We start from the raw sequence: 24,329 nt of genomic DNA, 5'->3' as shown, positions 1-24,329 counted from the left end.
GTATGCTGAATAAGTTTAGCTAGAATCAGTATTGCTTGTGATTGCATCATTGAAGTCTTTTACTACATATCTGTGACTTATGTAAGACATGTTCCCCTGTGATATTGCAATTTCCGAGAGAATCCCTTTAAACTGTATAGGATTTGTGTTTCTATTTTACATTATTTGGGAGGGGTAATTGTCAGCAGGTAGCCCACTCTTGTGATGGTCTTTTTAAATTTCACCATTTTCTCCAGTCAACTGATTTATTTCTGCTTGTAAGGACATCATCATAACCTAACCAGGAGGGGACATGTGAGCTTTTTGACAAGTTCCTCATTGGCAGCTTGCCGTTGAGGATATGTTGAAGGGTATTCTGGAAAATTTTCTTAGCAAAACTAATACAGAGCCCCTTTTGTCCTGTTACCTGAAAACATTTCAACAGGGAGCATTGTCTTCATGTTCTACAGAAGGTAGAAATATTTTATTTTTATGTCTTACACTTGTGTCCTGGTTTATGTTTTAAGTTGTACCTATACATTAACTTAATTCAGCAAATGTTTGAGCAGACATTGTTAGGTGCTGTGGGAGTTAGGAAGGTGGATAAAACATAGATCATCCCTCTAGAGGCTATATTCAGTAGGAGAAAGACTTGTCTGATGTTTATCTGTGAGGTAGGTAGCAATATAAACTTCATTTTACAGTTGAGGAATTAGGCTCAGAGAGAGTAAATTATAAACCCAAAGGTTTGTGGCTGTGAAGTTGAGGGTAAGATAAAACTAAGGGATTGAAGGCCCAATTCATTTCTCTTTCAAATAATACACACTGCCTCTCTTTAAAACTTGAAACAACATGTGATAAAAATGGTTCAGTCATCCTCGTGAATTCAGTTACCAATTTAACTTTAAAACCTTAATTTCTGGTCCCATGGTTCCTCAGCCAGGTGCCTTTTTTTTTTTTTTTTTAATAATTTTATTTATTTATTTTTCCCCCAAAGTCCCAGTAGATAGTTGTATGTCATAGCTGCACATCCTTCTAGTTGCTGTATGTGGGACACGGCCTCAGCATGGCCGGACAAGCGGTGCCTTGGTGGGCACCCGGAACCCGGGCCGCCAGTAGCGGAGCGCGCGCACTTAAGCGCTAAGCCACGGGCCCTCAGCAGCTAAAACTAGTCTTTGGCTCTTAATAGTTGTTTAGTAAGTATTTATGGAATGAATGAATGGATGGAGAACTTCTATTCCCAGAAAAACATGCATATAAACAAAGTATTGCGTATACTTTCACAGGTCCATGAAACATGAAATCTGTTCATAAACCTCAGGTTAAGAACATTTGGTTTTTGAGGGGCCGGCCCAGTGGCTTAGCGGTTAAATGCACGTGCTCCGCTACTGGTGGCCCGGGTTCGGATCCCGGGCGCGCACCGACACACCGCTTCTCCGGCCATGCGGAGGCTGCGTCCCACATACAGCAACTAGAAGGATGTGCAACTATGACATACAACTATCTACTGCGGCTTTGGGGGGAAAAAAGGAGGAGGATTGGCAATAGATGTTAGCTCAGAGCCGGTCTTCCTCAGCAAAAAGAGGAGGATTAGCATGGATGTTAGCTCAGGGCTGATCTCCCCCACAAAAAAAAAAAAAAGAAAAAACATTTGGTTTTTGAAAGTCAAATTATAGTAGTCCCCCCTTATCTGCAGGGAATATGTACCTTCCAAGACACCCAGTGGATGCCTGAAACTGCAGCAGTAACGAACCCTATATATACTTTGTTTTTTCCTATACATACCTACCTATGATAAAGTCTAATTTATAAATTAGGCACAGTAAGAGAATATCCGAATTGCCAGCATCACTACTCTTGCAATTTGGGGCCATTACTAAGTGAAGTAAGGGTTACTGGAACACAAGCACTGTGATAGCGCAACAGTCAGTCTAATAACGGAGACGCCACTAAGTGACTAACAGGCGTATAGTGGACACAGCATGGATATGGGTATGCTGGACAAAGGGATGATTCATGTTCCAGGCAGGACGGTGTGAGATTTCTTCACACTACTCAGAACAGCACTCAATTTAAAACTTATGAATTGTTTATTTCTGGAATTTTCCATTTAATGTCTTCAGACCCTGGTCAACCGCAGGTAACTGAAACCGAGGAAAGCAAAACCGCGGATAAGAGGGAACTACTGTATAAGCTTTGCAGAAATTTACTGCTATGGAAATTGATAAATCCACTTAGGTGCTGCGGAGAGTGTTTTTATGTAAGCCCATAAAACCATATCTATAATAAAGATACCTAAGGTTTAAGATTAGCTTCTTTTACTACTGTCTTTTTGTGTGTGTGTGAGGAAGATTAGCCCTGAGCTAACATCTGTTGCCAATTCTCCTCTTTTTGCTGAGGAAGATTGGCCCTGGGCTAACATCCACGCCCATCTTTCTCTACTTTATATGTGGGACACCTGCCACAGCATGGCTTGATAAGCGGTGTGAAGGTGTGCACCGGGATCCGAACCTGCGAACCCCGGGCCACTGAAGCGGAGTGTGCAAACTTAGACACTACACCACTGGGCCAGCCCCTACTACTGTATTTACTTTTGGACTCTAGGTATTTTCCGCTAATGGCTTTAGTCCAGAAAAGTATCTTTTTATAACCGGTGAATGCCACATTTCGGTGTATTAGAAAGAGACTCACTTCCAATAAGGGCTCAATGGTAGGCTAGTCTGATGTGTCAGGATTTTAAAATATGTTAAAATAAGTTTAATTTCCATCTTATTCCTAACAAATCTGAGATTTTGATTTGATACATCTTGAATATAATTTGGAGAAGGCTAAGACATTCCTAAAAGTAAATGGAGTGCTATTTTAGTAGTTGGGTTATTAAAATGTTTATAACCAATTTCCTAGTTACACAGTCCATTTTGTTTCTCTCAGACTTTGTAATTTTGTTTCTTTTGCAACAAGAGTTCTGCTTGTTCTTCCTCTTAGATTGCATATACATTTACTCCATAAATGTACAAAGAAAGCTTTCCACCTCTTTTTAGTGTTGAAACAGAAGAGAGAGCATGTTGATAATGGGCACCGTTTTGACTTATACTAGAGGGAACTGCTGCTTTAGTGACTACTGCATTAGTAGGACTAACGTCCAGTCACTACTCAGAGTCTAGTTTTGAAATAACAGTTTAAAAATCTCTTAAAGTCTGGTTTTCATCAAACATTTATTAAGCCTCTGTAATGATCAGGCCTCCAGATTCTGTGCCTTCTCCTATATGCTGGTCATCAGATTCTGTGCCTTATGAAAGATACAGGGACATGTAAGATGGTCCTTAACCCTAACGTGCTTCCAGTTAGGTTGGAATTTATTTCCAACAGCAAATAAATTGAATTTATTTAACTAGATATTAGATCTTATCTAGGTTTATTGGTTCCAGAGGACAAAAACATTACTAATTGTTCTGTTTTTACAGTAGTTATGATAGCTCTAAATAAATAAAAATCAATTTGCCAATTTATGTAGATTCTCCTCACTCCTTAACTGTGGGAGGTGCTTAGTGACTTGCTTCCAAAGAGTACAGTATGGAAGGGTGGGGAGAAGTACTCTGGTGGAGAAACCTGGCAGACTCTGCCTCAGCCAGGGGATCAAGGTTAACATCATCAGTGATGTGACATTGATCTAGTTTGTACCCCTAATACAATATGACAAGGATGGCCCTTCACCTAGCTGGTAATCTTCCCTAAAAGCCATAACTCCGGTCCAACCGTGAGAAAACAAACCCAAATTGAGGGACATTCTGTAAAATAACTCACAGTACTCCTCAAAACTGTCGAGATCATCTAAAGCAAGGATAAGTCTGAGAAATTGTCATAGTCCAAAAGAGGCTAAAGAGACAAGATGACAAAATGTGATGTGGTATCCTGAGTGGGTAGAGTTTGGGAACAAAAAAAAGGGCATTAGGGAAAAATTAATGAAATCTGAATGAAGTATGGAGTTTAGTTATTAGTAGTGTATCAATATTAGCTCATTAGTTGTGACAGTGTACCACCGTGCTAATGTAGCATGTTAACAGTGAGAGAAACTAAGTGCTGGATATAAAGCAACACTCTATTAGCTTTGCGCCTTTTCTGTAGATCTACAATTATTCTAAAATAAGTGATTTTTTTTTTTTTTAAAAAAAAGAAAGACTTAATCATGAAATAGAAATTACTTTGGGAGACACGAGGAAGTCCACTTGCACTACTTCTATTTAGTATTACGGTGGAGGTCCTAGCTAGCACAAAAAGATGAGAAAAAGAAAGATGTTGGGGGCCAGACCAGTGGCGTAGTGGTTAAGTTCATGCACACACACCGCTTCAGCAGCCTGGGGTTCGCAGGTTCGCATCCCGGGCATGGACCTACACACTGCTCAAGCCCTGCTGTGGGGGCGACCGACATCTAAGATAGAAGAGGATTGGTACAGGTGTTAGCTCAGCGAGTCTTCCTCAAGCAAAAAGAGGAAGATTGGCAACAGATGTTAGCTCAGGGCCAATCTTCCTCACCAGAAAAAAAAAAAAGAGGAAGAAGAAACGGTATAAAGTTTGAGGAGGGAGTCAGTCTGCCTGTCTCTGGAGCTCTGATGGCAGAGGGGGCATCATCAGTTCAGCAGCTTCTACTGAGATGATAGGAGTTGCCGTCCAGAATTGTGGTCATGAGAAAAAGTGGGAAGACTGCCATTGTTTTTGTGGCCTAGCTATTAAGCAAAAAGGAAAACTGTAGATGATAAAAAATCATTTGTTTTAATAGTAGAATATTAATATTAGAAAAGATGTTCAGGGCCGGCCCCGTGGCATAGCGGTTAACTGCGCGTGCTCCGCTGCTGGCAGCCCGGGTTCGGATCCCGGGCGCGCACCGACGCACCGCTTGTCCGGCCATGCTGAGGCCGCGTCCCACATACAGCAACTAGAAGGATGTGCAACTATGACATACAACTATCTGCTGGGGCTTTGGGGGAAAAATAAATAAATAAATAAAATTATTTAAAAGAAAAGGTGTTTAAAAGAGCTGATGAATTTCTAATTTTCATTAGATTAATTGTAGGTAAAATTTCAAACACTTTACCTTTCCTTATGTATTGGAAGATGCTTTAATAATCTATAGAAACTAACACAAAGGAGAAGCTTTGAGGTTAAATATAGAAGTCCTTCATGGTTCCTGAAAGTAACTTGCTTCTCTGTCTAAAAATATAGCCTGTATTCTGCTGGTGTTGAAAGACAGTTATCACCAAAATGAATAATACATTGAAACAGTATTTTTACTGGGGGTTAGAAAATTTAGATAATTAGATTTATTTGGTGTATTTCCCCCTGATCTAAATCAAAACTCAAATCACACGTCCAGTCCACAGCTTCTCTTCTCTTCCCCTCCCCGCAACAGCACGTCTAGCACAGGTTTGACCCAAATTTGAAACTCTAGACTGGTGTGTCTTTTTGCTATTTTTCCTCCTTAGTTTTCAACTTCTCACTCACTCAGTATGCTGCTGAAGAGAAGGGTTTGGTAAGGGGACAGGGTCTTATCTTACTAGTATGATGGAGTTTTAAAATATAAACTTGACTAGTAAATTTTCAGGTGAGTAGCACATACAGTATGTAACAGACCAACAGTATAAGGACAGGTGATCTGACTGGTAGAGAGAGTAATATTGAAGGAAAGGCACAGGCTTTCAGGAAAAGTTCAGGTTTAAATCTTGATTCTGACACTTACAAGCTTCAGTTTTTTATCTTAAATGGAGGTTGTAAGGATTTGATTTAATATGTATATAAATACTTAGCTCCCCTTGTCTACCACAGGTAGATATTCAGGATTCAGTAAGTAAATGGAAGCCCTGTTTTCAAAGAGGCAGGATTTTTTTTTTTGTAGTTTTGACAGTTTGTTGCAGCTTAAAGTATTATGAGGATTGAAAATCCAGTCATGTGAAGACTAATAAGATTATTCACTAAACAGTTTTATTGAAAGACCTGCTAGTGATCCCATTTTAGGTGTCCTTTTTCCCCTCTGAGGTAGCTAACCCATGCCATGTAGGTGAGAGGAATAGGTATGTGTTAGATATTGTAAGAAAATGCATGTTCAGGTGCCTGCCCCGTGGCATAGCGGTTAAGTGCATGCGCTCTGCTGCTGGCGGCCCGGGTTCAGATCCCGGGCACGCATCAATGCACTGCTTGTCAGGCCATGCTGTGGCAGCCTCCCACATAAAGTGGAGGAAGATGGGCACAGATGTTAGCCCAGGGCCAGTCTTCCTCAGCAAAAAGAGGAGGATGGGCATGGGTGTCAGTTCAGGGCTGGCTTTCCTCACAAAAAAAAAAAAAGAAAAGAAAATGCATGTTCATAATAGAAAATTTAGGAAAACAAAAATATAAAGAAAATCAAAAATCAGTGAGTAGTACTACTTAGTTAATATTTTCATGTGTGTCCTTTCATTTTGTAACAACAAAAAAAGCTCTTTTTTGAAATAAGTAGTACGTGTTCATTATTTTCAAAAACTGAAACACAGAAAAGCAAAAAAAAAAATTTTTAATTCTCGTAATCCCTCTGCTCAGTAAATATCATTATCACTTTTTCTTGTTACATAAATTTGTGTTTTTTACCAAAAGGGGGTCTCATTATTTAAATTACCTTTGTAATGTTCTTTTTTATTCAGTATACTGTCAACATCTTTTAGTGTCAATAAATTCTCATCTATAACACAATTTTTAATGAATAGTATCCTATTGTAGGGATATACCAAAACTTATTTAACCAGTCCTTGATAGATCTTAATATTAAGTTTCCTTAAAACAAAAACCCTATTTGTGATAAACAGTCTTATAACTACGTTTGCACAGATGACTGGTTATTTATTGGAATTAGATTTTCAGCAGATCCACTTGTGCTTTTTTTATCCCTTTTTTTTTTTTTTTAATAATTTTATTTATTTATTTATTTTTCCCCCAAAGCCCCAGTAGATAGTTGTATGTCATAGCTGCACATCCTTCTAGTTGCTGCATGTGGGACGCAGCCTCAGCATGGCTGGAGAAGCGGTGTGTTGGTGCGCCCTGGGATCCGAACCCGAGCCGCCAGCAGCAGAGCGCGCGCACTTAACCGCTAAGCCACGGGGCCGGCCCTATCCCTTATCTTCTAGCAATTTCTGGGCTTTGTTCCTACAAATATTACTTCTTTTTTATGTATCTTCAGACTTGTTCCTTCTACTTGTTTATTCCTTTCTCCTGTAAATATGCGTAAGTCATTTTCCATTCCTAAAAATCTTTCCCCCAACTCTGCCTCTCCCTCCAGCTGCTGCCCACTTTTTAGTCCTTCCCTTTAGCACCCATTCTTCCCATACTTGCTGTCAGTGCTTTTAAAACTTCCGTTCACTCCTCAGTCTGCAGTGTCTTCTCCCCCACCACCACCCCAACTACAGGGTCATCAGTGCTAAATTACTTGATTACTTAATTTCAGTGACCCGCCTCAAAGTCTGGACCACTCATTGGCTTTTGACTCTATTAATCATTCTCTACAGCATTCTCCAAGTGACACCGTTTTCTCCTGTTTTGACTCCTTTCTGTCTCCTTTGCTGGTTCTTATTTCTTGTCCTATTTATTTATTTATTTATTTGCTGAGGAAGATTCGCCCTGAGCTAAAATTTGTGCCAGTCTTCCTCTACTTTGTATGTGGGTTGCCTCCACAGCATGGCTGACAAGTGGTGGTGTAGGTCCAAACCGGCGAACCCAGGCTGCCTAAGTGGAGTGTGCCGAACTTACCCGCTATGCCATGGGGCCGGCCCCCCTCTTGTCTTCTTTAAATATTGGTATGTCTCAGGATTCCACTGTAAAACGTCTCTGATTCTCTCTGGACAGATTCATTCACTCCAGTGGTGTCAGTGCTCACCCACATGTTAACTCCCAGATGTTTATCTATGGCCCTTACCTCTCTCCTGAGCCTGTCCATATTTGTAAACGGTTTCCACTTACATATGCCTTAGACAACTTATTTTTTAGTGAAAGTTAATATAAGGAATTCCCTCTCCTTTGTTCCATACCCCAACCAGTGGCGTTTCATTTAGTCCTTCAGTCCTTTGACTTCTCCGGTCTCCAGCATCCGGATGATTCCAAGTCTGTCTATTCTGTCTTGTCCATTCTCCCCCTCATTCCCGTCCTCACTGCCTTAGTTCAAGCCCTCATGTCTTGCTAAGATTATGCAATAGCTTTTCTTTTCTTTTTCGTGAGAAAGATCGGCCTTGAGGTAACATCCATGCCAATCCTCTTTTTGCTGAGGAAGACCGGCTCTGAGCTAACATCTATTGCCAATCCTCCTCCTTTTTTTCCCCAAAGCCCCAGTAGATAGTTGTAGGGCACAGTTGCACATCCTTCTTAGTTGCTGTATGTGGGACGTAGCCTCAGCATGGCCGGAGAAGCGGTGTGTCGGTGTGTGCCCGGGATCCGAACCCAGGCCGCCAGTAGTGGAGTGCGCACTCAACTGCTAAGCCACGGTGCCAGCCCCTGCAGTAGCTTTTCAGTTAAGTCCATGCTCTAAAACACATGTGATATTGTCACTCTCTTATCTTAAAACTTTCAGTGATTCCTCACTGCACATAGAATATAATAGAATTTCATTGCATGACACTTAAAGCCATTTGGAATCTAGCCAGTGGTTCCTTCCCCCTAGAATGCCTTGCCCTGCCTTGTTCACCTGATGAACACACATTGAGACCAAGTTTACCATCTCTTCTGCAGTTTACACTAGTGACTGCCTCTGCCACATTCCCACAACGGGTTTTACTGGTTTGCATTTCTTTTCCAGTTACTTGTGGGCACAACTGTCGTCTCTGTATTGCCAGTGCTAATACGGTGTCTGGACCCAGCTACTTAGAGATAATGTTTGATATAATTAATAGCATTTGAGAATTAAGGTCACCATTCTTGAGTTCAGTTCCCTATAGGATAATTATAGACTATGAATACAGTGTGGTTTTGTAAGTTAGAAGACCTCATGCAGTATTGTTGCAAAACTGTTATTGGTTATCTGTGTTCTGTATCAGAATAGATGCTATGCATAAAAATTTATTATGTTGGAATTTTCCATGAGGAGCAGGTGTTAGGTGGTAGAGGTGCAAAGGCAAGTTCACAGGATCTTTTTTGGCATTGGGCTTACATAGCATTTGGTTTTTCAAGTTTATTGAGACTTAAATTCATCAGTTGGCAGAGATTTAATGTTGAAGGTAAATGCATATTGGAATGAACCCATCTGGAAACAAAGAAATAGAAAAGCTTGCTTTTAAAAAGGAAAGAAGACTGTTTTTCATTTGTAGGAGTAAATGTGTTGCTTCATTTTAACTAAGATAATGAAAAAGCAGTGAATTTTTAAATTCTGGTCTTGAGTTACTGAATTACTGCCTTTGTTCACTAAATTCTGCCTTGGTGTTAATATGCTTCATATTGACTAAATCGTTTTCTTAAATTAGTACTTAACAGATATAGCTATAGCCGGATCCTTTTAAGCAGTCTCCTCATTTTAAGTATATTTCTTTTTTTTTTAATTTTATTTATTTATTTTCGTTCCCCCAAAGCCCCAGCAGATAGTTGTATGTCATAGCTGCACATCCTTCTAGTTGCTGTATGTGGGACGGGGCCTCAGCATGGCCGGAGAAGCGGTGCGTCGGTGCGCGCTGGGGATCCAAACCCGGGCCGCCAGCAGCGGAGCGCACACACTTAACCGCTAAGCCACGGGGCCGGCCCTTAAGTATATTTCTAATATTTGTGAAAACATTTTTATAATTTCAAGAAAGAAAGGAGTTAATAAGTAAAGATCAGTATATTTAGGGGCACTTTGGAGTGTTTTGTTTTTCATATGCTATTTTAATTAATTTTTTTCCATTTTTACTGAGAAGGTAATTTATATTCTTGGTTTGTTTGATTTTTTTTTTTTAGAGGCCAAGGGTTGTAGTGAAAAGCGGATCGCCCTCCCACCCTAGACCTCAAAGTCCCTTTTGCTAGTCCCTTTTGTTGCCAGTTAACAAGGGGGGGGCACACTGTATGCACTTCTGCACTTTGTTTTTTTAATTTAATAGAACAACTCTATCAACATACATAGCTGTACCTCATTTTTTTTCATAATAGGAAGCATTCCATTGTTTGGATGTAACTGTTTAATTAGTCCTCTATTGATGGTCGTTCAGATTATTCCTAATATTTATAACCAGTACTCTTATAAATATCCTCATACACATGTCTTTGTCCATATGTGCAAATATATCTGTAGGTTAAATTCCTAGAAGTATAATTCTCGAGTTAAAGAATATGTGCAGGGGATGGTGGGGAAGGTATGTGCATTTAAAATTTTGATATGTGTTGCCAAATTTAGAGGAGTATAATTTTAGAAAACAGAAGATTTCTCATGTAGTCCTGTTTTCTCAGTGGATTAATTTTGATTTTTTTTAAGTATTCAGGGTCAACTTTGCATATTTCCCAACTATTTATGTTTGAATGCTCATATTAGTGACTAACTCCTCAAAATGCAGTTGAAAATGGTTAAAAGCAGGGGCCGGCCCCATGGCTTAGCGGTTAAGTGCGTGTGCTCCGATGCTGGCGGCCCGGGTTCGGATCCCAGGCTCGCACCGACACACCGCTTCTCCGGCCATGCTGAGGCCGCGTCCCACATACAGCAACTAGAAGGATGTGCAGCTATGACATACAGCTATCTACTGGGGCTTTGGGGGGGGGGGAATAAATAAATCTTTAAAAAAAAAAAAAAGAAAATGGTTAAAAGCAAATATCCACTGGTTCTCAAATACCTATTTTTCTTTCCCACACAGAGTTGCAAGGGGGGCATCATCTTCCTTGAGGTTACTTGTTTAAAAATGCTAGGGGTTCCTCTTCTCTTCCTTTGAAGGTGAAAATATTTGACCAAAAAAATTGAATTGATTAACTTTTAGAAATGCATCTTGAAAGTGAAATAAGGTTTTGCTGCCAGGTGAGTGAAAACAGTAACTGGAAATACAGATTTGGGTTTTCTTCTCTAACTTAAGCCCAATGAAATTATGATGCTTGGCCGAAAAAGAAAAAAAAAGGAACGTTAAAATTAAAATTCCTGTGTGAGGTTGTCAAATTCTCACGCTGTATATTTTCTTTCAGATTCCTTTGTTTCTTCCTCTTCCTCTCAGCCTGTATCTCTATTTTCGACCTCACAAGGCAAGTCTGTCATTTTTTTTGTGCATTAATAAAAGAAAAATGTTGAGAAAGAGGCTGTAACTGGGGCTATGCACAAGTTTTCTGTTGCCCCCAAATCCCTTAAAATAAAGACTAATTACAAGCCAGTTCTTGATATTTAGCAGTTTCCAATGGCTTTTCTGTAGAGGTGAATTAAATAGAATGGACCCTAAAGGTGGACCCTTTAACATAGCATAAGCTTTAAATGTAGTTTTGAGTATTTCTTAAAAATTAAGACTCACCCACAGAATTTGGAGCAGATAGATTTGTGGCTCAGAAAACAACCCACTCCTGGAATGCATTCAACTTACTGATTTTCAGTTACGTCCTGATCTGGAGAGGTTGTAGATCTGGGAAACCAGTATGAAACTGTGCTTCCACTGAACTGCTAACACACCAACCTCGCTAGAGTACTTCACTGGGAATTTATCTGAGATTTATCCTAACAGCTAGGCTGGTTCCAAATTGCCTAGGAACATTGAACAAATCAGTTGACTTTTTAGCCAGCAAGGTTTGTTTTCCTCGAGATTATGCTGTGGCTTTGTGTTTTTTTTTTTAATCTGAGGACGAGAATCGGAGTATGATAGCTATCCATTTGTGGGGTGGCACTGCCAAGAATCTGCAGGAGAGAGCACTGTGTGCTTCTTTGATTTGCACTAGTAACCAGCGCTGTTTCATTTGTACTGCTGTACTCGACCTCAAATATAGGTCAGTGGAAAACCCTTATTTTAAAAAAGGTAATTAAATTCACTAGGTAGGTCTGAGAAGCCCTGTGGAAGCAGTGTATTGTCCCAGCTGGAATTCTCTAGATGCAAAGTCTGGCTGCTGGTTTGTCAGGAAGACTTTGACCTCATAAGAATAAAAACATAATGGGATAAAGCGAACGCAGTAAAATTTTTGCTGGGTTTAATCTGCTTCTTAGGAAACATGATAGATGATTTATTGCTTCTAAGTGATAATTTGTTGTTTTTAATTCAAACTCATAACATCACAGCCACCAACCCCTTTGTAGTATGCCTCATTATGTGAATTTGGATATCTTATGGGTCAAATCGTGACCTTTGAAATTAATTTAGTTACATTAAAAGATGGATATTTTGTGAATGTTAGAAAGTAACTCAAACGTACAAAGTTGATTCTTGACATCTGGATCCCAATGAGATTAATACATATATATATTTTTTTTAATTATTTTATTGGGGTCATATTGGCTTACAACGTGTAAATTTCAGGTGTACATCACTATTTCAGTTTCTGTATAGACTGCATCGTGTTCACCACCAACAGTCTAGTTTTTATCCATCACCATACATATGTGCCCCTTTACCCCTTTTGCCTTCCCGCACCCCCTTCTCCTTTGCCAACCAGATTTATATTTTTAAGGATTTTTTTTCCCTCATAGGAAATTTAATAATTTAGGCAAATAGGTATTACATTTATTCTACTCTGGAAGACAAACTGTTAAAAATATCATGGTATAAATAGGACAAATAGTTTTTTTATTGTAATTTTTTCAGATCTTTTAAAATACATTCTTCATAGTTATAACTTCCAGTCACTTTTTTCATACAGAAAGAGGATAATTGGTATCCTAAATGGTGCAACAATGCAACCCAAGTAAAACATAACTAATGCATGGAATGTTGAGAAGATAACTGTCAGAGCTTAAAAAATTATTTTAATCCCTGTTAGGAAAAATTACACATACACCCAAGTAGAACGGAGGTAAAATAAAAAGGATTTTTCTAATTAAAAACTAATGTTGCAGTAGGCTTTAGTTTCGCAGTGAGTATGAGAGTTTGCAAAAGAAAATAGATTTGTCGTTCTTCCTTTTTGCTTATAAAGAGTTATTTTGACCAGTGCAGATTCTGGAGAGTGTTATTGTTAAAAGGGTGTTGTAAAGAGGCAGTTTAAAACGTCGTGTCCCTGAGGGTGTTTCACTCTAGCCTCTATTACTAGCATTTTCTCCTGCAAAAAAAACACTAATGGAAGAGTAAGCCAATTGGTGCTCCACTTCATTGGTGGGTCTAGAGACCAGCTTGTTCCATTGTTTGAGGGAATAGCTTGGCAAGTGATAAGGTGGTGTTCTAGGGTGGCCAAGACTGGTAACTTCTAGTCTGCCTTAATAAAAATAAGGGAGGAGGAAGTTGTTCGTGTATGTGGGTAACTGGATTCAAACTCCTGGGGAGAACAGCTGAGACCAGTCGGGCCCAACGCAGGCCTGCATTGGTGCTGCCACCAGCAGGCACCTTGAGTGTGCATCCTTGGCACTAACCCAACTAGCTAACCCGTCTCTGGCTTCCATAGTCCTTAGGCATTTAGCCTTGGAGAGCTGTGCTTTACTTTTATATATCTAAACCATGTTAAGCAATATGTAGCAATAATTAAATAGGATATTTTCATATTTAAGAGTGACATTTTTAATCCTGAAATATATACTTATCATTATTGGGCTTCAGGGAGATGCATGTACCAAAAACTGTCATTAATTTGGACTGAGTAAAGAAAGGGCAGTTAAATTTTTCAAAAGGAAATTATATAATATTTATTAAATTGTACTACTTGGAAGTACAAAGTACTTAAAACTGGCAAGTTGAGCTTTTTGAAAGCTGATGCATAGATTTGTGATGAAAATGTCAATGGAATAATCAGTTCCTTCTTAAATGAGTTGTACTCCTGAGTAAGTCCTTTACAATCTCTTACTTACTGATTCCTTTTTTCTCATAAAGCAGAGTTAAGTTTCAGCCTAATCCCTCAGCATTTCAAAATGGGGGAGTAAATTTTAATGACGTTTTCCCGTACTATAAAGTAAAGATACCAACTGTGTGGCTAATGTTTATTGAGCTTTTATTTTACTATGCTCAATGCTTTATGTGAATCATCTCATTTAATCCTCACAGCCAATTTTACAGGAAAGGTACTAGCTCTTTTACCAGAGAAAACTGGGGTTTTAAAATGATGAAGTAACTTGTTCAAGGTCACACAGTGAGTAAGTGACAGACCTAGGTCCATGCTCATAACCACTACCTGTGGTAAAGAAGATAAAGTATTTTAGTTGTATTTTAGGGTTTACAGATATTTTTAGAGATTGTCATTTTGAGGTTAATGTTAAAATCATGGGAGCAGAAGAGGCAGAAATTACTATTTTAACCATATTATTGCTATTATTGATATAATTTAGTAGCTGGGGGATGTGCTCCCTCCATCAGACACAAAATCAAACTGAAATTTGGTTTCTACTTTTGAAACTTTTGATAAGAGTAGAGGCTGGAAGATACTGTGATTTTCTTTAGAAAACATTGGAAGGAAAGTAGGTGAAAATAAGATTGGAAAGAGAGGATCCATCCACCGTGCAGAATTGGAAGCACATTGCAGTAACAAACATTTGCATTCAATTTCAGTAATGCAGTAGGCATCTGGAATAGGAAGTTAAACACTGAACTTTGGGACAAGCATTGAGGAAAAAAATTTTGCCAGTTACAGCCTTTTTTTTTAACAAAAGCAAAACATTTTTCTTTGTACAAAAGAGACTTTTTGTTTAAGATCTAGCTTGGCTGCAAAGTGTCTGCTGGCTAACTTCCTATTTTGATGCTGTGGCTGCAAGTTGCTGATACTGTTGTGCACGATAATTTGTCTTTCCTTCTTGTTTTGTGAACATGAGAAAATTCAAGTGTAGGAAAACCTATACCTGAATATTTCAAGCCTTCCTTGTATGAATATGCATATTACGTACGTGGAAAAGTAACTTAGTGGCTACTGCAGGCTGGCATCTCTTCTGATGTGTATGGTTTTTCCATGTCACAGATATCCTTTTAATTAAAAGTAGTGAATTTCCTAAGTGAAAGGGGAAAGTAACCAAATGGTAACTATCACATAATTCTAAGCTATTCACTATTTTAGGAAGAATTCTGATACAGGATAACATTCATTATTGCTTACTTGTTTCTAGATCACATTATGTTTTAAGAAATTAAATTATAAACACTTGAATAAAAAAGAACTAAGTCTCTTTCTAAAAGACAGTTTGGGGATTAAGAAACAAAGAGAAGATATTTTGAAGGACAAATTAAACAGTATATGAAGGGGTGTTTTTTTCCCAATTCAAATGTATTTACTTGATGCAGACACAGTATTCATTTGGAAGTTGTTTTTTCGTCATGTCATTTTTGTCCCCATCTTGTTCTGTGAGATAAAATACGCTGGGCGTAGAGGAGGGGAAATTCTTCCTCAGTTCCCACATCAGATTCTCGAGTCAAATGGAGCTTTTCCCTTATTCCAATCAAAATTTCGAGTTACTGTACTTTAAATTCCAATCAAAGTTTTGAGTTACTATACTTTAAAATTAGTATGTAGAAATATTTAAAGCTGGCACAAAACCACCCTTGCCCCATGACCTGCTCCACTGTGAGCTGTGCTCCGGGGCAGAGACTATCTGTGGTGAGGGGTGAGAGTGGAGAGTGTCAGTCTCATCTCCTGCGGATTTTTACAGGACTGGAGTTAGGAAGTACAGGTGGATTTTTCTACCCCTCTAAAACAAATCAAATGCAGTAAAACTGTGGTCCTCAAACCAGGTTCATTACCTGGAACTCGTAATGCAGATTCCTGAGCTCCATCCTCAGGAGATTGAGTCAGTAAGTCAGAGGTAAAGCCCATAAAGTACTCATAGTTGCTCTCAAGTTTGAAAGAGACTGGAAAACATGGTGCCAAAGGCTGTATTTGTGCTCGGTTGTTAAATTGTTCAGCTAGTTGTACATTGAACTAAAATATACTTTGACCTTGAGCGTGAAGATCCTTTGCTGAAACATTTTGTTCAGGAAAAGTTCATCTTTCAACTTTGGCTTAGAATTTTTTATGTATTGGGCTGTCGTAAGTGTCTTTATCCACACAGAACCTAGCACAGTTGTTGGAATGTCATAGGCATTTGGTTTATACTAAATGATTCAGAAGTTGCATCACCCAAAATTTTGAAATAGATAAAACTCTTTATATTCTTTTTGTTGTGAATGGTGGGGGGAAAGTGTCTAAAATTCTTTATGAGGATTTTCTGTGTTATGTACCAGGTGAAGGTGGTTATGATTGGACCTTTTTTTTTTCCTCCTCTAACAAAAAGGCATATGTTCTGGAGCTTCTGTGTCAGGAGAGGTTTTTTTTGAGAATGTGGTGTTCAGGAACGTATGTTGAGGATTTACTAAGTGCCAGATACTTTTTCTGAGCCTTTTAATCAACTCATTTAATCCTTACAGCATTTCTCAAGTTAGATGCTTCAGTATCCCCATTTTTTGGATGAGTTTAAGCAATTTGCCAAGGCCACACGATTAGTACGTGTGATGAAAGGGTTTTGCATCTTTTAATGGATTTGGGGAGTGTTCTAGAAATTTAGCATATGACTGCCAACTTAATTTCCCAGTCCTATTTCAGATAATATACTTAAATGGAGACTTCTAAGTTTTTAGAGTTTAAGAAGATATGGGTAGGGGCCCGCCCCGTGGCTTAGCAGTTAAGTGCGCACGCTCCACTCCTGGCGGCCCAGGTTCGGTCCGGGCGTGCACCAGCGCACTGCTTGTCTGGCCATGCTGAGGCGGCGTCCCACATACAGCAACTAGAAGGATGTGCAACTATGACATACAACTTTCTACTGGGGCTTTGAGGAGAAAAAGGGGAAAAAGGAGGAGGATTGGCAGTAGATGTTAGCTCAGGGCTGATCTTCCTCAGCAAAAAGAGGAAGATTAGCATGGATGTTAGCTCAGGGCTGATCTTCCTCACAAAAAAAAAAAAAGAAGATATGGGTAAGCAAGGAGCTCAATACTGGATAAATTTAGGAACATTCTCATTATCATTGTGGGGTTATGACATTTTTCCCCTCTTACCATATGTTGACTCCCTTTTAACAAATCTGTTAGATGTATAACCGTTGTTAATAAGTAGAGTAATGCCGTATTTTTAAGTGATTAAAATTCCTGAAAATGAATATGCAGATTAAATCCCATTATAGAAAATAACTAATCTAGAAAATATTCATGATGAGGAGATTTTTTGACAGAATTGTTTTGAGTAATATTGAAAGTCTCTTGTAGTGCCTATGAAGGGCTGGATCTTTTGGAAAAGGAAAGGTAGTGGACATTTACTGAGATGCAAGATAATCCAGTTGTTCCATCAGGCAGTTTTACAGTGTACAGTATTTTAAAAACTAACAACCTTCAAATTCCCTGGAGTTTTCTGCTGTTTTGCAGATGCAGTCTTGGGCAACACCAGTGGCTAAGTGCCATACTGACTAATTGGAAGAGTCTTTGCTTATGGAAGCTGTTCTAAAGGCGTATTAGATTCTGGTCTTTGTTCTATTTAATGTTTGCATGCCTTTATAAACTCTTTACTTCCAGCCCAGTTTTTTCCATTGTCTTGGTACAAGTCAGCTCTGTCCAAGTTTGTTAGGGTTTCAACTAGCCAAAGGAACTTCTTTTCATTTGCTGAAATTCTAGACAAGATAATTAAAATTAAAGCACAGGTGAGGATGCTGCCATGTGGGAAAGCTTGATTGACAGTCGTGAGAACCAGCACCTGCATCTCAGCATCACTGAGGAAGGAATGCAGCATCGCCCCTGTGTACCCCTGCAGCTTGCCATCCCAAATGTTAAGTCACAAAATTATTATTAGGGAACATGATTAGTTATTTTTGTATAGTTATGTCATATTAAAGAATCTTCAGTAAAGTGTTTGAAGTCTGTCAGGCAGTCATGGCATCCAGAACAGGACTTGTTGGTATTCTGAGAATAAGGTTTCTAACCTAATCTTCTAGCTTTACCTCAGATTATTATATATCTAACTCAGAACTTTGGGAGTACTAAGAGTTCAAGAAAGATAGGAGAGAAACAGGGCTGGGAAAACTGACAAACGTGTGTCCTGACAAAGCATAGAACGTTTCTACCATGCTTTTTTCCCGCAGTAACGTGCATACTCTCTGGTGAGCATTCAGTGTAGGTTGCTTCCTTTTTCATTTCATCAAGCCCACCACCACATGGTCATCATTTTGCTTATTGATTTTGCTTATTGTCTGTCTCCCCTTCTGTACTGTAAGCTCCACAAAAGCAAGGAGTTTTTCTGTTTTGTTCAATGCTTTTAACCTGGTTTCTAAAACAGTGTCTGGCACGTGACACGCACTCGATAAATTTTTGTTAAATTATTGCTAAATCATTTTGTCCACTTTTGTCTGTAAGATGACAGGTCTGAGTCATCTGAGATTTCAGTCTTTATAAAACGTTTAAACTGAGCGTTCCCTGTGAGGTGGAGTCAGCTTTGCTTACCTCGAAGTTCCATTTCTCTTTGAAGGGCGGGGTTCCCGCACAGTTCTACCTTAATCCAGGTTTAATCCATTGAATGTTTCCTGGTAGAAACAGTTATAAATTCAATAACAATACATAGCTCAGATTGTGGACTATTTCTGATCTAAATGTAGCCTATAGTTCTTTAAATTTCAGGGTTTTTAACCTACAATGCTTATTTTCATTTACATTATATCCTTAATCCAGTCTTGCTGAGTATCCATACTGTCTAATAGTAGATGTAAACCATGTTGACTACATTAAAACTAAAGATGAATTACAGCTTACTTCAGATGTTTTCTCTCCCACTAGTACAGTTTGTACCACCAAACTATTTTTCCTCAATTTATAGAGACTTTTTCCCCAATACCCAGATTATACTTACACTATTCTAAAGGTCAGATCCTATTACATCAAATTTCAGTGATGTGTTGAAATAAAGGAACATTATCTGGCATTTGGAAACATTTTTATAATAGTGGAACTTTACTTACTACAGTAAGATATTTCTTATTTCTTTCCATTTTTATAAAACGATTTTGAATAAGGTCATAATTTTGCTTTTGTCTAATTATTATTCAGCTTCTCACATGAGAAAGAACATAAGCTGAATAAATGTGATCCCAAAGGTTTTTCTCTTTGTCGTCTTCCCAGTTACTCATTCACACTCAAGGCCTCACGGTCCTGAGCCCACTCAGGCCTCACCTGACTGAGCCAAGTCTTTGATTCGTTCATCTGGAACTGTTTGTTTAAGTCCTGCCTTCTTCCAGCCCCAGGGATACAACAGAGTGCAAGGAAGACAGTGCCTGCCCTCAGGACAGTTGTTTTGATCTTTTTCCCCAGTAAAAACTTGCTGGATTAGAAAGTTGGAAAACAATGTGGTAAATCAGTGGCTACTGTGGTATTAATAATTAATAAGATTTAATTAGTGTATTACTGTTAGAAGGGTATTTTCTGTTTTAAAAGGGTTTCTGGAGTTAACTCTTCTTAACCAGAGAAACCAATTTGCACGGTTCGTTTTGTGCTCAATTGGCAAGTTGGTGCAAGAGGTTTTGGAGCGGGCCAACCTTTTCAGTACCCTTTAGTTTAAACTTTGAATTCATCTCTACCTGGGACCAATCTTCTCTGTGAACAGAATAGAATAATTCTAGTCTGATTTTTAGACCCGGGAGGGGTCCACTGTGTCTCCTGAAAATCAAAAAGAACTCTGGTCACTTCTTTTTTTTTTCAGTGAGGAAGATCAGCCCTGAGCTAACATCCATGCCAATTCTCCTCTTTTTGCTGAGGAAGACTGGCCCTGAGCTAACATCCATGCCAATCTTCCTTCACTTTGTGTGGGGTGCCGCCACAGCATGGCCTGACAAGCGGTGTGTCGGTGCACGCCTGGGATCCGAACCCAGGCCGCCAGCAGCGAAGCGCACGCACTTAGCTGCTATGCCACGGGGCCGGCACCTGGTAGCTTCTTTTCTTCCTTCTCAGGTTGTAGACTGTCTCAGTGGATTTGTAGAAGCGGTGTGTTCAGAATTGTTCAGCTTACAGATGAGAGCGTGGCAGTACCCCATAGCATCGAGTTCTTTGTTCCGTATGGATGAAGTTGTTTTTGTTGAATAGCTCTCCCAAAAAACAAGGGGAAAAACCTTCCCCAGGTTTCCCAATCTCCTTACCCTTCTTTATGCTTGACCTTTACAATGGAAAAAGTAGACTGAAGAGTGTTTGTCATGAAAGTTTTTGTCATTTGCAATTTGTAGCATGATATGGCTTTTCTGTTTCACCATTGGCAATTTTATGCATATCATGTAGGATAACTTTTGCTTACTGTTTTGTCACATATATATGTGTGTGTATATATACATCCTGTGTGTATATATATAATTTCAAAAATAAAAAGCATGCTGCTTGGCTGACTAGCTAATGTGTAATTGTACCTGGTAAACAATTTTTTTCTTTCAAATTCTGACCATAGAGGGATTGAGCTCTCTTTGCTTTGATGAGCCACCTTCAGAAATTATGACTTCCTCCTTTTTTTCATCTTCTGAAATACATAACACTGACCTTACAACACTACATGGAGAAAAAAGCAAAGAGTTAGGCAGCCAGCCTATTTTAGCCAAAGAAGGAAAAGACCGCCTGGCTCTTCTAGATGTGAAAAAGATGGAAAAGCCTCAGGGGGCCAGTAAAGACACAGCGGATGCCCCAGTTTCTGTTGCAGAGAGAATTCACTGTAACCGTCCTTCTATTCCAGACAGTTTCCCAGATCATCCTGCTTTTCTCTCAAAGGCAGCTGGTCAAGTGGAACAGCAAATAAATAAAGATCAAGAGTCCAAGAACCCAAATGAGGTAGCAAGTAGGGACGATAAAACTGCTGTTGATGCTGAAGACAAGTTCACTTCGCTGACAGCCCAGAAACCACCCACTGAGCCGTCTAAGGCGGAAGGCATTTGTCCAGATTCCACGTCCCCATCCGAAGTTTCAGGAGGTGGTAATATTGAGAAGGATTCCCCTGACTCACCGTTTGAAGTAATTATTGACAAAGCAACCTTTGACAAAGAATTTAAAGACGCATATAAGGAGAGCACAAATGACTTTGGCAGCTGGGCAATGCACACTGATGGAGAGTCATCTGCAGACATTTCGGAGTCTAATGACAAAGTATTTCCACTGAGAAATAAGGAGGCAGGGCAGTACCCAACCTCTGCGTTGCTCACTCGACAGTTTTTACACACAACTGCAGCATTGGAAGAGGTATCTAGATGTGTGAATGATATGCATAACTTCACTAACGAGATATTGACTTGGGATTTGGTTCCCCAAGTGAAACAGCAGAGTGAAAAATCTGACTACATCACAACAACTTCAGGACTTGACATGAGTGAAGATAATTCAGAGATTCCAGTGGTGAATCTTAAAACTAACACTTATCCAAAAATTCCGGTATGTTCTATTAATGGGAGCACTCCCATCGCTAAATCAACAGGTGATTGGGCAGAAGCATCTCTCCCACAAGAAAACGCCTTCACTGAAAAACCTATACCAGACCGTCGTGATTCCACAAAAGAGGTCAGTATCAAATGTGTGGGAGGCAGTGTGCAGAGACGAGATGACACACTTCCAGAGCTGCCTGGGTCTCTGCTTGAGAAACGTGTCTCTTCGGGTTCTGGGGCGGACACAGAGACAGCGGTTTTACCTGATGGCCTCCTGAAAGGGGAAATGAACTGGCAGAGCTCGGTGCTGGGAGAAGTGACAGAGGCTGATAGTTCTGGTGCGTCTGATGACACGGTGATGGAGCACATCACAGCAGATACTTTATTTGAAAGTAACAAAATTCACGCTGAAAAACCTGTTCCCATTTCAAGTGCTGTTGTAAAAACAGGTGAAAGAGAAATCAAAGAGATTCTCAATTGTAATAGGGAAAACAAAACATCGGAGAACTCGGAAGAGTCGGTCAGTTCCTCTGAGCCACGGCAAGTTCAGCCTGATGTCCTTGAAGGGAGTCCAGCTGGTGGTGAGGTGGCGTGTTCACAAGTACCTGATCTGCGTGTCGGGTCAGAGGATGTGAAGCAGTCAGATAGTGTGAGCGAAGTTTCTCCTGTACAGCCTGTTACAGCTGAGAACCCAAAACTTCCTTCAGCAGCATCCGCAGATGTTGATGAGACAGAATTCTCACTAAATGTAACCGCCTCTGCCTATTTGGAGTCATTACATGAAAAAAGTGTTAAAGATACAGATGATTCTTCCCCAGAGGACCTGATAGCAGCCTTTACAGAAACCAGAGAGAGAGGAATAGCAGATAAAGATGAAGGAGATGCCTTTGGAACAACCTCAGAGAAGACTGCTGACTTTAAACCAACTCTTCCGGTAGAAGTCTTGCATGAGAGTGAGTCAGGTGATTCTGAAGTTAAAGACATGAAAAGCAAATACACTAAACAAAGCAGAGAAACAAATGCAAGTGAGCTTCTGGATGTTTTCCCTACCCGGGGTACTCTAGTAGCATCTCTTGACTTAGAGCAGGAACAGCTCACAATCAGAGCCCTTAAAGAACTGAGTGAAAGGCAGAAGAAGTCCGCTTCTGCACAGGATAAAGTGGAATCTCCTTCTGAAGAAATACTCAAGCAGACTTTCACGTCTGCTCCAGAATCTTCTTGGCCACAGCGATTGTACGATGTCCTAGAAAACACAGATATCAAGACTGGATCTGATCTTGGGATTTCCAAGAAGCCCACTGTTATCGAAGAAACTACTAGGGTAGATGTTCTTTCCAGCCTTAGCAAGACTGACCCGGTAAACAAGCATGTCCTAGCAAGACTTCTGACAGACTTCTCAGGTAACCATTTACATTAGAAATACTGCATGTGGCTGATTCTGCTGCGACTGATTACTCATCAGAGCGCCATTTTTCTTAGTCTCTGATTTATATCACCAAAGTCATAGCTAGAATAAAAACACATTGTATAATGGGGAAAGGATTTTTTTTTAATGGTTGCTTGATTTATACAAATATATAAATACTGTACAAAATTATACAGGTATTTCCCAAAGCAGTAGACCACTTGTTAAAGTTAATTTTCTCCTGAAAACAATTTTTTATGCTGCAGTGTTTTCAAGGTTCTCCTTTCCTTACTGGTTGGCCCTAGGGTGATTGCTGCTTTTCAGGATATCATTAGGCTCTTATTTATTTACAAAGCTTATTTTAAAATCTCGGTAACAGTAGCACTGCTTAGCACTTGAGTTTGTTTGCTGTGGGCCTTGTGAAATCTATTTAGCAATCAAAGATAAAGGAATTCCTGCTGGGAAGGACAGTAAATGAAACTTTTAATTAATGTGATCTTATACCACAGAGGTTTTATGCTCTGAAAGTAGGTAACAACTGTTTGGTGAGTAATACTTACGAGAACTCATCTGCTCTTTTGGACTATTTAATTTTCTTCAGGCCAAAACTCCTTATGTGCTGCTAGAAGCCCTTCCCTTTGTCTTTTGTTTATTTGAATGATTACTTTCCTAGCAGTTGGCCTTTAGTTAAATTACTTCAAATACTGTCTGTTCTGAGGTCTTGGAAAGTGTAAGAAAAAAAGGACATTTAAAGCCCTTTAAAAAGGGACCCCCAGCCTCTAATCTAATACCAAGTTCTGGGGCCGACCCCGTGGCTTAGCGGTTAAATGTGCGCGCTCAGCTGCTGGCGGCCCGGGTTCGGATCCCGGGTGCACGCCTCCGCGCCGCTCCTCCGGCCATGCTGAGGCCGCGTCCCACATGCAGCAACTAGAAGGATGTGAACCTATGACACACAACTATCTACTGGGGCTTTGGGGGAAAAATAAATAAATAAAATCTTAAAAAATAATAATAATACCAAGTTCTGCACTTACTGTGTGGTCAGTGTTAGGTGCTACGTAGGGATCTGTGGTTTTCCAAATTTTTTTGACAGTAGATCCCTTTTTTCAAATGAAATCGTACGCGGAGTTACAATATTTCAAACAAAAATGAGATTTTTGTTAGAGTAAACTTATAAGTATGATTATACCATTTACTTTTTTTTCCCTAAAGGTTTTGTTATACACAGAGTGGGGAGGGGGCTCAGTCCTTAGCCACATTCCTCTCCTGGTGGCGCCAGAACGCTGCCCAGCTCCTCCTGCGGGGGCGCCGCTCGGGAGGAGCCCAGCCGCATGCCTGTCAGGTCTTGTCCCTCGCTGACTGGGTGTGCCTGGTGAGATGCCCGCGCCGGTGGCTCTGCCTTGGCTTGCCTGCGTGGTCACCTTGTGGCCCTTGGTGAGGCCCTCGGCTGTGGCGTACTGCAGAGCCAGGGCTGCTGCAGCAGAAGGGCACCGTTTA

General features: G+C 39.9%; 1 protein-coding gene across 2 annotated transcripts in view; it reads left to right on the top strand.

Moving 5' to 3' along the window:
- Nucleotides 1-24,329, top strand: part of RTN3 (reticulon 3) — a 59,802-nt gene that overhangs the window by 4,763 nt on the left and 30,710 nt on the right. The window contains exon 1 of one of the 2 annotated variants that reach the window (XM_087422745.1): nucleotides 20,463-22,827. The exons of the other annotated variant lie outside the window; for it this stretch is intronic. Within the exon in view, the coding sequence (XP_087278871.1) occupies nucleotides 20,514-22,827 (2,314 nt within the window). The 5' untranslated portion in view covers nucleotides 20,463-20,513. Of the gene's footprint in view, nucleotides 1-20,462; nucleotides 22,828-24,329 lie in introns of those variants that run through there. 2 annotated transcript variants of the gene reach the window in all.

This window comes from Ceratotherium simum, chromosome 34, assembly GCF_057802395.1.
Source record: "Ceratotherium simum simum isolate JZ-2026a chromosome 34, ASM5780239v1, whole genome shotgun sequence".
Lineage (NCBI taxonomy): Eukaryota > Metazoa > Chordata > Mammalia > Perissodactyla > Rhinocerotidae > Ceratotherium > Ceratotherium simum.
This window is presented reverse-complemented; position numbering and strand designations above follow the sequence as displayed.